The sequence below is a fragment of the Rattus norvegicus genome, chromosome 2 (genome assembly GCF_021556685.1).
Source record: "Rattus norvegicus strain SHRSP/BbbUtx chromosome 2, alternate assembly SHRSP_T2T, whole genome shotgun sequence".
Classification (NCBI taxonomy): Eukaryota; Metazoa; Chordata; class Mammalia; order Rodentia; family Muridae; genus Rattus; species Rattus norvegicus.
In genome coordinates this window covers 215,024,135-215,038,262 of record NC_141535.1, presented here as the reverse complement: position 1 = coordinate 215,038,262, position 14,128 = coordinate 215,024,135, and the positions used below count along the sequence as shown (strand labels likewise).

The 14,128-nt window shown below is 39.1% G+C and overlaps 1 protein-coding gene across 1 annotated transcript; it reads left to right on the top strand.

Moving 5' to 3' along the window:
- The first annotated feature begins 4,749 nt into the window (after nt 1-4,749).
- On the top strand, nt 4,750-12,965 carry Arhgap20l1 (Rho GTPase activating protein 20 like 1). The gene is given in 6 exon segments (NM_001402543.1): nt 4,750-4,863; nt 6,104-6,288; nt 7,487-7,636; nt 10,709-10,750; nt 11,366-11,460; nt 12,879-12,965. Coding segments are annotated over 5 exon segments (438 nt in total). The 5' UTR covers nt 4,750-4,863; nt 6,104-6,139; the 3' UTR covers nt 12,881-12,965.
- Nucleotides 12,966-14,128: the final 1,163 nt, after the last annotated feature.

Sequence of the window (14,128 nt, the reverse complement as noted above, 5' to 3'; positions counted from 1 at the left end):
CCTTTAATTTATTGGTGGTACTTACACCCGAGGTTTAGTTTGACCTCCTAAGTTTTACCTTTGTAGTTTTCTTTTGGGTTGAATTTTCTTTTTAGTTGCCTTATTTCTTAGTTAAATTCTACTGTCATGTCTTTAGATGTTTTCACTATTTCCTTCAACTGTTTGTGTTATCGCCATCCTTGAGGCATTTATTTTCATCCTCTTTGAGATCCTTAAGCACATTCATAACTTCTGGTCTTGTTCTTCAGCAGAGCCAATGCTTGTCTCTGGAAGAGGCACACTGTCTGGGCTGTTCATGTTTGTATCTACAGTCATAATGTTTGAAGTGTTCTTGTTTTTTATGTAGTTGTGTGAGCTTGTTTTTGTTGTGTGGGTGTCCTTTTGATATTGATGCGGCAAGGACATGGTGGATGATAGACTGGATTAATATAGAAAATGTTCTTTATTACTGAGTGCTGCCCTCTTAAAGAAGCGTCATTGCAAAAGGACAAGTGCCATCCACAAATACTTCACACATCAATGTGTAACACCCACAGTTTAGCCTTTTTGTCTGCCTCGTATACAGCTCTCGCTTGCTTTCACTTTAGTCTGTCAGGTACATTATTTCTGTTCACTGATTCCATATTTTAAAAGGAGCAAGTGAAGATTTCAAAAATGATTTCTAATCTCTAATCTAAAATTTGCTTCCTATTGCACTGCATTTATTAAATGTCACAATTCGATACCATTATTAGATATTTCTCCAGAATAACGCATTTAGCTTCATTATTTTGGAAACAAATGGAGCCTGATCACTCATGAAAGAATTCCATACTCAACATTCATTAAATCTGACAATTCTGAATATATGCTAGGTCCTGGCCTTTCTAAAGCTGAAGTCTTATAGGGAGATGAAAGTATAAGCAAAAATCTGGTAGTGACTCAGTAGACTCATTCAGTATTGTCTTTGTCATATTGCAGTAAACAACTTCGTATGATCTAGCTGTGTGCTGACGTGGAGTAGAGATGGAACTTTACAGTCCTCTCGGGGAGTACAGGAGAGATTTCATTGTTTGACAAAGTGTCTCATAAGGGCTGATGTGAAAGTCTACTCCCTGGAGCTTTGTTGAAGCGCCACATTCAGAAGTGTATAGATGCTCTCAACAAGAAGAAAAGCAACCGTGATCCACTGAGAAGAATGTTGAAACAGGCGTAGGCAAAAATCTAGATTTCAAAGCGAGTCAAGTGTGAACACCTAAGGTTTCAGGAAAGGTAAATGGCGAAGGGAAAATCCAACCCAAGAAATGACGGTGACATTAAAATTATCTTATTCTTTGGAAATATGAATGGTAAGCTTCATAGGAAACAGGGACATCTAAGAAACATTAAATGTATCTTTGAGTATAAAGGAGGGTAAGAAAAGATTAAGCTCATGGAAGATAGTTCTTAGGCTGGCAGTTTATCTCGGGGCGTTTGATTCCAAGGGAACACTGATGAGAGCCGGAAGGCCTGTAGAGTCTACTGGGCGGTAACTAACACACATTCAAGTAGGTATTCAATAAGATGGAAAGAAAGCTGAGTGTTGGGAAAATGTCATTCTTGCTCTGTACAGTGTATTTGACTGGGAGAAAAGCATGTAATACAATTAGAATGAAGATGTGTTTGTCCTCAAGGTGCATAGCTGGGGAAGGACCTCAACTCTCCAGAAGCCTGAGAAATGGGAATGGGCTCCTCATGCAAAGCACTAGCTTTGTGACTCTGGTACAGCAGTTCTCAACCTAGTGGTCAAATCACAATTTATAAAGTATCAAATTTATAGTTATGAAGGAGCAATGACAATAATTTTATGTCTGGTGGTCACCACAACACAAAGAACTGTGTTACTAGGTCACAACCTTAGAAAGATAGAGAACCACTGCTTCAGGAGGAAAGATGCTTCAGGTACCTAAGAAGACCTAATACCAATACTCTTCAAACTAGATCATACAGATCTAGTTTTAAAATAGAAACAGAAAGAACACTACCCAATTCTTTTCACGAAGCCGCAATGACGCTTATACCTAAACCACACAAAGATCCAATAAAGAGAAGTTCAGACGACTTAACCCCATGAATATCGATGCTAAAATAATAAAATTCTCACAAACTGAATTCAAGATCATATCAAAACAATCATTCACCATGATCAAGTAGACTTCATCCCAGGTATGCAGGGATGGTTCAACATAAGGAAATCCAGTAACATAATCCACTATATAAACAAATTCAAAGAAAAAATGACATGATCATTTCATTAGATGCAGAGAAAGCATTTGACAAAATTCAACACCTTTTCATGATAAAAGTCTTGGAAAGATCAGGAATTCAAGGCCCTTACCTAAACATAGTAAAAGCAATATACAGCAAACAAGTACCCAACATCAAATTAAATGGAGAGAAACTTATAGCAATCCCACTAAAATCAGAGACTAGACAAGGCTGTCCACTCTCTCCCTACCTATACAGTATAGTACTTGAAGCCCTAGCTAGAGCAATTAGACAACAGAAAGAGGTCAAATAGATACAATTTGGAAAGCAAGAAGTCAAAACATCGCTATTTGTAGAAGATACCATAGTATACTTAAGTGACCCTAAAATTTCTACCAGAGAGTTTCTAAACCTGAAAAACAACTTCATCAAAGTGGCTGGATATAAAATAAACTCAAACAAATCAGTAGCCTTCCTCTACTGAAAGGATAAACAGGCTGAGAAAAAATTAAGGCATTGATATCCTTCACAATAGTCACAAATAATATAAAATACCTTGGTGTGGCTCTAATCAAGCAAGTGAAAGATTTGTATAAGAACTTCAAGTCTCTGAAGAAAGAAATTGAAGAAGATCTCAGAAGATGGAAAGATCTCCTATGCTCATGGATTGGCAGGAATAATATAGTAAACATGGCCATTTTACCAAAAGCAATCTACAGATTGCTTCAATGCAATCCCCATCAAAATTCCAATCCAATTCTTCATAGAGTTATAAAGAGCCATTTGCAACTTCATTTGGAATAACGAAAAATACAGGATAGTGAAAACTATTCTCAAAAATAAAAGAACTTCTGGGGAAATCACCATCCCCAACCTCAAGCACTGTTACACACAATGGTGAAAAAAACTGCATGGTACAGAGACCGGCAGGTAGATCAATGGAATAGAGTTGAAGACCCAGAAATGAACCCACACACCTATGGTCACTTGATATTTGACAAAGGAGCTAAAACCATCCAGTGGAAAAAAAGACAGGATTTTCAACAAATGGTGCTGGTTGTCTGCATGTAGACAAATGCAAATAGATCCATTCTTATCCTCTTGTAGAAAGCTCAAGTCCAAGAGAATCAAGGACCTCCACATAAAACTGAAACTAATGGAAGAGAAAATGGGGAAGAGCCTCGAACACATATGCACAGGGAGTGTTCTGTTCAGGAAAATTTTCCCTGTGCATGTGTGTTCGAGGTTCTTCCCCATTTTCTCTTCTACTAGCTGCATTTGTAGCAGAGGATGGCATTGTCTAGCATCAATAGTAGAAGCCCTTGGTCTTGTGATGACTTGTTTCCCCAGTGTAGGGGAATGCCAGGGTTTTGAGGTGGGAGTGGATGGGTGAAAGTAGGAGCATCTTCCCAGAAGCAGGGGTAGGAGAGAAAGGGAATGGGAGAGGAGAGAAAGGGGGAAGCATTTGAGTGTAAATACATAAATACCCAATAAAAATGGGAAAACCTCTGTACATATTATTATAATTACTAGATTTACAACATCACCAAACTGTAGGCAACCACAATGATTTCAGTAGTGAAGCAAAGAACAGTATCAAGGAATATGTGTTACACAGGCATGATGTATATGCAATACTCTGTAACTGAACTTCCATTGACAACACAGTCATATGAATCACCGAGTGAACCTCCAATTATGCTGATTGAGAAAAATTACAAAAAGGCAGTGTATGCCCTTTGTTAATGAAATATAGTGTCCTTGAAAACACAGTGCTAGAGAAAAGAAGAATGAATAAACATGTACTGGTGATTAAAAGCATGGTCAATATCAAAAGGTCAACCTTTATGACTGTACAGAAATAGAGCATTTTCGCTGTAGTGTGAACATCCTATCTTATTAGTATCAGAATTAACATTCTGGGCCTGTAATCAGATACGGTTTGTTCCCATGGACTCATTGATAATGTTTAGGCTCCAATGAGGCAATATTAAAGGATGGTAGCACTTGGGAATGGGACCCCTTTGAATTGAATGAGGTTTCTTTTCTTCTGGATCTTGTGTTAAGCTTTATCTTTTTCAGAGATAAAGACTAGTCTCTCCTACTCTGCTTGACTTCCCATCTCATCGGGTGCTCTCTCAGAAGCTCCCATTTGAAAGGTGACAGTTCACTGTGACCTGACATTATCAAAACTGCTCTTACCAGGTGTCAAATCATTTAATCAAACATCACTTACCATTCTAGCCATCACAACAGGGATTACCACACTATAATCTGTACCGGATTACGAGACTGCACTAGAGTTTGGAGATAAGGTTTACTATTGATTTGAATCACTATAAACATTGAGAGAATCTGTGCTACTCCTTTGACTACTGTGAATCTCAAAATTTCTCAAACATAATTTTTATTAAGCCAAAATTCAATGGAAATGAAATAAATGTGACGCCTTTTCAGTTACAACATGAAGCTTAGAACCATGACATCACTTTGGTCTGTCACCATGACTACTGCAGAACTCTCACACTTCAGCAGTTGGTCTGCCAACTGCTGTAGTTGTCTTTGATGTTTAGTGCCAAGGAAGAAGTAGAGTTTCAAGTCCTTTGAAAGACTACCCGGTCCAGGATCCCTGTGAAGGTATTCTCCTTTCAACACCCATTTTCAACCTGAGGAGAACCTGGTGGTTTAAGGAAGTGTTTTTATTTGTTTCCTTCAGAGCACGTGAACTAATTCTTAACATCACCACTGGCCTCATGAAATGTAACTCCTGTTTATAATGTTCAGTGCTGTTCAACTCAAGAAGGCAACATTTATTCTGTTAGGGAGACATGCTCAGGGCTACAAGTCAGATAAATATCTAGGGGAACATCTGAGTTATGAGAGCAGTTTTATGTTCTTTCCTATCTAGTAGTTTTCCTTATTGTGACAATAGACTCTGGTTGACAAAAGATCAAATTTCAAGAAATATATTAAGATGTCTTCTGTTTCCAGAAATAGTTTGATGTTTCAAATGTTACTTGATTTTTCATAACATCTGTTTTCAAAATCTGGATAGAATTGAATTTCCTGTAATGGTTACTTATCTGTGTTGTCAAATAACCTGAAACCAAATTAGAACTATTTCACAATCACCCTACCAATGTCTTATATGTGTACAGATGTCCCCCTTTACCTTTACTTTCACTGGTTATTCGTAACTTAACTTATAAAAACTACTGCCTCTATCTGTCTCCTTTGAAAGCTATGGCTTGTGATTGGGCAGAGTAAACCTTTGTTCATGTAAATATTGAGTTTATAGATATAAATTAGAAAAAAAAAACTCCACGATCTTGATTTTATTTCCTTTAAACTTACTTAAGACAATAGACAAAGTAATGGATTTTACTGTAGTATTTTTTGATATATAAAGCTTATTTTGTTATTTAACCCCATTCTATGTGTCAGACCATTTAAATCAGTAATAATTCAAAGGCAGGCTTCATGTGAAATTTAGTAGATCTTCCTAATATTTTAATTTAAATATTAATAGATCAGTAAACCCATGAGTTTTCAGACTTCAAAATCTACTATATCACCATCACCAGGGTTTGGAGATTTAAAGACACACTGTATAGACAGAAAGATCTTCTCAGTAATGAGTTTCATTATGGTATTTTGATACATTGATCTAATTTTATTTTATTTCTATTCACCTCCATTCAATACAGACACACACACACACACACACACACACACACACACGCACACACGCACACACGCACACACAGTAGTGGAGATTGGCTTTAACAATTGAGACTGTTTTAATTTCATGTCAACCTTTACATTTATCATGTAAAATGTATTCCATAAACTATCTACTGATTATCTGTTCTGTTAGTGTTTGGCCTGTACCAGGAAAAAGCTTTCTCCTCACATGGAAACCCACGGTGAGAAAGCGACACTATTTCATGGCGTACGTGGAAGCTTGCTGCTCGAAGGGCCCGTGGAATTCAGAAGAGGCTGGAGGAAAAAGAAGCGCCATCTCTTCTTGTTGAATGATCTTTTGGTTGTGTCTAATAATGTGTATGTATTTATATAATCCTTTTCTCCTTGGGAAAGGTGACCATTTCACCAGTCCATAACTGTACAATAATATAAAGGGTTTTTTTTTGTTTTTTGGTTTTTTTTTTCTGGCAAGCAATTTGTCCCTGCTTCTTCAATAAGAATTAGTGAAAGGTCTATTTTGCTGTCCACTCCTGTGGAGAATACGATCAAGAATAAAGAAAGCGCCAGGCATGTTGGCAAATGCCAATAATCCCATCACATTTCTGGCTGATTGAGGGAAATTCCAAGTTTCAGGAACTCATTACCTATATAAAAACATTTTTTCTCCAAATTAAATATCGCTAAATATGACTGACAGGTACCCTCTTGATGCATGTATTTGAATATAAATGTATGCTACATAGACGTAAAGGCCGCAAGTCACTCCACTTGTAATAAAAACAAAGACTAAATCCAGTATAAAAGGTAACAGCTCTGGCAAGGAAAGAAAAGGAAGTAGAGAAAGATTGGAGACTTACTCCACCGAATTCATGTCAGCAGACGCTGTGAGAAGTGGGTGAGAACCGCAGGGCCCTGGCCATATCGAGCTGCGGCTGGCAGTTGGGCAGCCTAGGTCACGGTCTAGACCATTGCTCTAGTTTATTGACTGCTTTCAGAGTTGCCTCAACTGCAAAGTAGGTCTGGAGAAGATGAGTTTGTGCAGTTATTTGAGGAATGCAGCATTCAATGACCTTAGAATATATGAAATATTTCCTAGCATGTGGCTGCTGCTCAGAATTGTTATGGGATGGGACAGCTGTCTCTTGCTTTTATATAACTTTCGTGGTTTGGCTTATAAGAAAGGAGGACATCATAGACCTTCGGGAAATAATGAGGAGAATTGCTGACGTGGAATGTCTAGCCTCACACATGTGGAGTCTAAAATCTTCACCTTTTAAAAATACACAGTACTGTAATCTTAAACACTTTTATGTTGTAAAATACTAGACAATCTCTGGCTTTTTGTGGTGATGGAAAAGTATATTTAGTTTGAATCTGATATAAACTTTCCTAGCTGCAAGCTTTGTTGGGAGCCATCTACCTTCAGATGAGCTGTGCCTGGATGATAGAGACGGATGGGTGGCCCTCTGCTCTGAAGAGGAAGAGTGGTATTGCCGTGAGCAGTTCCACCTACATTGCAAAGCAAGCTAATAGAGCTGTTTGATTCCCTTCCTAGACACAAGAAGAAGTTTAAGATAAAATATATCATCCCACTGAGTTACCTCTGGATTTGTGACTATGCAGACCTTGTGGGAGGAGACAACAGGACTGCCTCCAAGTCCATCTTCCTTTGCTGGCCCATGGAAAATTTTGTGGCCACCTTCTGGTAAGACCTAAAGCTTAGACCTGCATTAACAAGCTGCAGGCTGTGGAAATCCAGGGTCAGCTTCACACTCTTTAGCAAACAAGGAACCTATAGTTTTTTGTTTTTTTTTAAAGAATCTGTTTTTAGGCGATTGTGTATAAACTGTTGAGTTTTCCTGGCCTGTGTTGACACTTGTTTCCCCTCTACCTCCCACGATGCTGGTTTTTGCATATTAATGTGTATAAATGGATCAACAGTGGGCAGGCTGGGAGAGATTCCTTATATTTTTATCAGCGGGGTTTGAAAGCAGTTGTACAAGGTGTGGAAGGTGGGGGCTGCTAAGGTGCTGTAAAGGTTGTGGGCTGCATGGATTTACTCCATGGTCCTCATCTCACAGTGGTCTGCTATTATGGGAGCTCTAAAGCTACATGAGTTTAATCTTTCTTTTCCAGTGATGTTGGGAAGTCCAAGTTAGTTTTACAAATTTATGTTTATTCCCAAATGGATTTTTCTAAAGAATAGTATTGAATTAAGAAAATAATTACATTCCCAAGTGCTGGGCTTTGTTGAGTTTTTCTGCATGCATCCTTAGGTAGACTGAGGAAAGGGATTCTGGCTGGGCACCCTGAACCTCCTGAGTGGGTCTTTTGGATGCAAACTGACTTGCTAACTCTACCCAACTCTGTGTTTCAAGCACACATCAGCTTTTATATTTGTTATTTACATAAAGAGTTCTTCGTGTGCACGTGGTATCCTCCTCCCCTCCTTCCTCCACCCAAACCTCCAGCATCACCACAGAGCCAAACCAGCTAGCAAAGATACCTCTGTGTTTACTGAACTTTGCATAGTTTGTGACTCTGTAAATGACATAGGGTATCCATTTCCACAGCATTTCAGAAAGAAGTTTATGCTTGTCATTCTCCTAATATCTACTTTCTAAAAACCCATTGGCTAACTCATTGTAGATAATCCATTATTGCCACTTGTCCCAGGCTGCATAGGAGAGGAAGTATTTTTAATTAAGGATATATGAATCTTTCTTGAGAGCATTTCTATGAAGCTTTTTTAATGAAGGAGGTAAAATTTGAAATTATTCCTACACAATTTAGAATATAATTAGCATTCAGTTAAATGTGTCCTAGGAATTTTTAGGCATGCAAACCACCAAATGCCTCTGAGGCTTCAGCTATGTCTGTTTTATAATTCCATGTTACTAAATGTGCTATGCAGGTCTATATGCAGGTTAGGGCCATAGGAATTTCCAGCGTTTCTAATGTAGCTGGTTACAAACACAATACCGGTAGGAAGTGTGGGAGCAGTTAATGGTAGACTCAGTAAATTGCCACTCCTTGGAGGAAGAAGCTGCCCATGATTCCATGGGAAGTTACAATGAATTTCCATGTGACTGTACCCTCAGTCCTGGGTGTAGCACCCCACTTGAAATGGAGATTTAAAAAAAATCTGTGCATCAATGTTGTTAAAAGCATGAATCATAATTTTCTAAAAGATGGAAATATCACAAATATTGAAACAAAGGACTGGAAGAGAGTGAAGGGGCTCGAGACCCCATATGTACAACAATGCCAAGCAACCAGAGCTTCCAGGGACTAAGCCACTACCTAAAGACTATACATGGACTGACCCTGGACTCTGACCCCATAGGTAGCAATGAATATCCTAGTAAGAGCACCAGTGGAAGGGGAAGCCCTGGGTCCTGCCAAGACTGAACCCCCAGTGAACGTGATTGTTGGGGGGAAGGTGGTAATGAGGGGAGGACGAGGATGGGAAGCCCATATAGAAGGGGAGGGAGAAGGGTTAGAGGGATGTTGGCCCGGAAACCGGGAAGGGGAATAACAATCAAAATGTAAATAAGAAATACTCAAGTTAATAAAGATGGGAAAAAAGAAGAAGAAGAAGAAGAAGAAGAAGAAGAAGAAGAAGAAGAAGAAGAAGAAGAAGAAGAAGAAGAAGAAGAAGAAGAAGAAGAAGAAGAAAAGAAGAAGAAGAAGAAGAAGAGAAGAAGAAGAGAGAAGAAGAAAGAAGAAGAAGAAAGAAGAAAGAAGAAGGAGAAGGAGGAGGAGGAAGAGGAGGAGGAGGAGGAGGAGGAGGAGGAGGAGGAGGAGGAGGAGGAGAAGAAGAAGAAGAAGAAGAAGAAGAAGAAGAAGAAGAAGAAGAAGAAGAAGAAGAAGAAGAAGAAGAAGAAGAAGAAGAAAAAGAAAAGAAAGAAGAAAGAAGAAAGAAGAAAGAAGAAAGAAGGAAGAAGAAAGAAGAAAGAAGAAGAAGAATAGAAGGAAAGGAAAACGCCCCCTGGTGTATGAGCCAGGATTTGCTGTTTGGATAAGAAAAGCGCGTTCTTCCATGAAATAATGCTGATGCTCACACCACCCTGCGAATATGACCGATGTCGCTTGATGGAAACACTCAAGCTACATGCAGTTTCATTAAGTGTCAGAAATGATGGTGAATACTTGGCTCTTTTAATTACAGTTCTAAATGCTACATGAAGAAGCAGAGGGCTTGTTAGGAGTTAGCGCTAAATGAATTGTTCGTTATGAGACTCTCGGAAATGAAAGCCTGTTTTCGTGAGAACTAAAGTCACATATTACAAATTCTGTAGTCTGCATAAGAAAATAAGTCACAGGATTCTTTTTTTTTCCTTTATCGGTCTTCTTTAAGAATAGCTTGTGATTTCTCCAAATGTCAATTGCTTTGCATGTGATTTAATGTGAATAGGGACATGACTTCATATAAACCCAGCCTCAAGCTGTTTGGACACTGTAAGCCTTAATTACACATTTATACACAGGAAACTAAAGCTTAGGGCAGTTGATTGCCCAGACATCAACAAGGCTCTTGTTTCATAGTTACAGTCCGGTCTTTAAACTCCCAATCGGCCTTCACAGTAGTGAACTTTCTATCATATTAGGACACCAGTTAAAGAATTGGTCAATGAAAGCTCAATTTTGTAGAAGACACAAATTACACCTGTACCTCATTGGTAAAAACTGACTTATAATATTTTTATGTTTATTTTAAACATCTTAGCATAAATATTTCCCACATTCTAATTTTTTCTCACTTTTTAAATTACAGTACCAACGAACAGAAAAAATGGTGGTGGTTTTTCCTCCAAAGGTATTTTCTAATGTTCATATATTAATTCCTTAGTGATAAAGGAATGGCAGTCTCTGCACACCAGTGACCCCAGAAAAGTGCACCATTTCTTAGTAAAATTGTCAGATGCATCCCTCCCCCCGGTGTGGCTTTACTAGATGTAAAGCCTGGTTGCTGCTATCTGTTCTCTAGTTAAAACGTACATTTTATCTATTACTTGAGGAGTTCTGGTTGACAAGATCATTGTTTTCTCTTCAGTCTACACATTAGAGTAAGCAGTTCTCCACTGACATATATCATTCCTTCCAGCAGAGTTACTCTATCATGCAAACTCAAAACATGTGATGCTTTCCGCCCTAGAAATTAGGAAGGCTTTTGGTTCTTTCCATGAAGAGCAAACTTCTGGTGTTGGGATTTGCTTCTTAAGCTCACATCGCATAGCCATGCCCTGCCTTCCGAACCACGTCTTTTTTGATGAAATATTCTTGGCATACTTCTCAATCCACACTTCATCACTGAGTTTACACACTTCCATTCACAAGAAAAGAGACGAAAATGTTAGCAATGATTCATTTGACAGTGAGCTACTAATTGCTTCCTGTCATTGTTCTGTGTGTTTGTGTTGCTTTTGAGCAGATACATCAATGAGGCCAAGATGAATGGCGAGAGTAAGAGTGCTGCACTGCAGATGGTCACAGAGGACATCCGACGCTGCACCAGCGCATGCGCCTGTAAGGCCAAAGAAGACAGTTAGGGTTCTTGACTAGGGGAGCAAGGTCAACAGAATGTATAAGAATGGGGGAATGAAGGGTGGTAGAGTAGGGGAGAGAGGCAAAAGAAGAAGCAGGAGAAAGGGAGGGAGATAGATTTCAGACACTACTGTGTGGAAAATGTAGATGTGTATGTCATGCATGCATATATGTGAAAAGGACTAGGAAGAATGAAGGAAGAATAAATTGAGTTAGCTGCAGTTCTAAAAAAGTAAGTAGTTCATATTAAATTTAAATTATTATAAACTGTTCTAAATTTAATTTACAAATTAAATATGTCTTATTTTTTATTCAAGTATAATTATAAATATGCAGGAGTTATGAGATAGGGAGACTACTATATACTATTAATTATACATATTTACGTAGTTGGTGACATTTTTCAGTTTTACCTTTTCTTCTGCTATTTCTTTCTCTCTGACTCTCTGTACATTGTACATAAGTCAGGTGCATAATGATAGCTCTTTATTCTCATCTCCTCTTAAATATAAGGATAACTTATTATATAACTACCATTTGAGAATGTGTCTGTGCACGTGTGTGTGTGTCTGTGTGTGCATGTGTGTGCATGTGTGTGTCTGTGTGTGTACATGTGTGTGTCTATGTGTATATGTCTGTCTGTGTGCATGTATATCTGTGTGTCTGTGTGCCTGTATGTGTCTATGTCTGTCTGTGTACATGTATATGTGTGTGTATATATGTGTATGTGTCTCTCTGTGTGTGCTTGTCTGTCTGTGTGCAGGTATGTGTGTGTATGTCTGTGTGTGTGTGTATGTGTGTGTTCATGCCTGTGCCAAGGCATCTGTGGATATTAGAGCACATTTTGGATTGACCTTTCTGTCCAAATTTGTTGAGGGATCTAACCTTAGTCAACAGGCTTGGTGAAGGATTCTATACCTGCTAATTCCTGATCTCAGCCAGAGAAAACTCCTCTATCCATATTCTGAGCATATGTCTAAGATGGACTACTTACTGATTGCTTTTACACAAGATATCACCTCTGCTCTTGAATTCTTTGATACTTCTTTTATTCTTGGGCCACAGTTAGTAATGTGAAATCAGTGTCAGGTGGCTTAGGTGACATTTTTGTAAAGAGCATTTGCTTGGGATATAGTACATTTATAGAAATAATCCTTAGCACTAAGATTCTTTCTTTCTCTCTCTCTCTCTCTCTCTCTCTCTCTCTCTCTCTCTCTCTCTCTCTCTCTCTCTCTCTCTCTCTCTCTCTCTCTCACACACACACGGGAGGAGGTAGACACACACAGACAGGTGGGCATAGAGGGAGCTAAGGCCAGACACACAGAAAGGCAGAGATAAAGACTGATCAATTTATCCTAATCTAGACTTTTCCTTTATCTCCTTAAAAATCACACCTACAGAGACATCTGCTGCTGTCTTTGCCCAATCCAGAGGAAGACTCCCATTTATTCCCTCCAGGATAAATAAAATATTATTTGTGTTGAGAATTTGCTGTCTGGTTGTGTTTTGTGCCAACTCTGGAACCCCCAAATTTGGTGACATGACTCAGATTGTGACAGGACCCTGATCAGTTCTGCACTTTCCAGACCATCTAGTGCCTGCTCCCTTCACCCAACAGAGGCTAACTGGTGACTTTCCCCTTACTAGCCATCCAAAACCTTCTGTAGAACATTGGGTAATGACCCTTGAGCATCTGGCGTCCCAATCTGTGTTCTGGGAATGGGAAGCACACACCTGACTTTGACCTTCAGCAGCTCCTGTGGACTCCCTCAGATGGCTCCCAAGCCCATTCCTCTCAGTTTGGCTTGATGTTTTCCTTTCATGTTTGGGGGCTATACTTCTGGAATTCAGTGTCTGCCTTTAACTATCCAAAAATCCTCTCAAAGGTCCCTGGATTTCTCTCCAGACTATTATGTCACCCTCTTGGTGACAGAGCTTGGATGATGATCCTTCCCTCACAGGTACCTCCATACTGGCCACTCTCGACCATGAGGGATGATGCCCTTGACTACTCACTTTGTCTCCCAGTCACCATTAGCAAAAATATTCACTCCATCTTGACTAATATGCCTCTGCGATGTCTTCTAAAGACTCAGACTCACACCTAGCTCAAAAATGTCCCTTAAACTCCCTACATTAAAAGGAAATAAAATAAAATAAAAGACAACCTTTACAATTGTAATGGGCAAGGAATCATGGAAGATACCCCTCCTCCTTTCTGCCTTCCCTTTCCATAAATACCTTTATTTCTGCCCTTTTTATTTTTATTTTTACCTCAGCTCCAAGCATTCCCCTTATACTTTGTTTCTTGCCTCATGTTTCATTGGTCATCAAAATCTCCACTGTCACTGCTATGGCAACACAACTCTAGAAGTCCCCCCATGGAGTCCCTGGCTGCACTGCTCTAGGAGCTTCCTGCTAGAGCTCACCTCTGGAGCTCCCTGCTCAGATAGCTCATGAAGCTTGCTGCTTGTACCTCCTGCCCCATTCTTTTACTAGGAAGAGATATTCTTTCCAAAGTTGGCACAGATTTTGACTTCTACTCCAAAAAAGCTCCCAAGGCACTTCAGCATCCTTATTTCTCCTTTTCTTAGCTCCAGTCTTAGCATTTTATTGCTGTGAAATGACAACTTTTTTTATTGGATTTTTT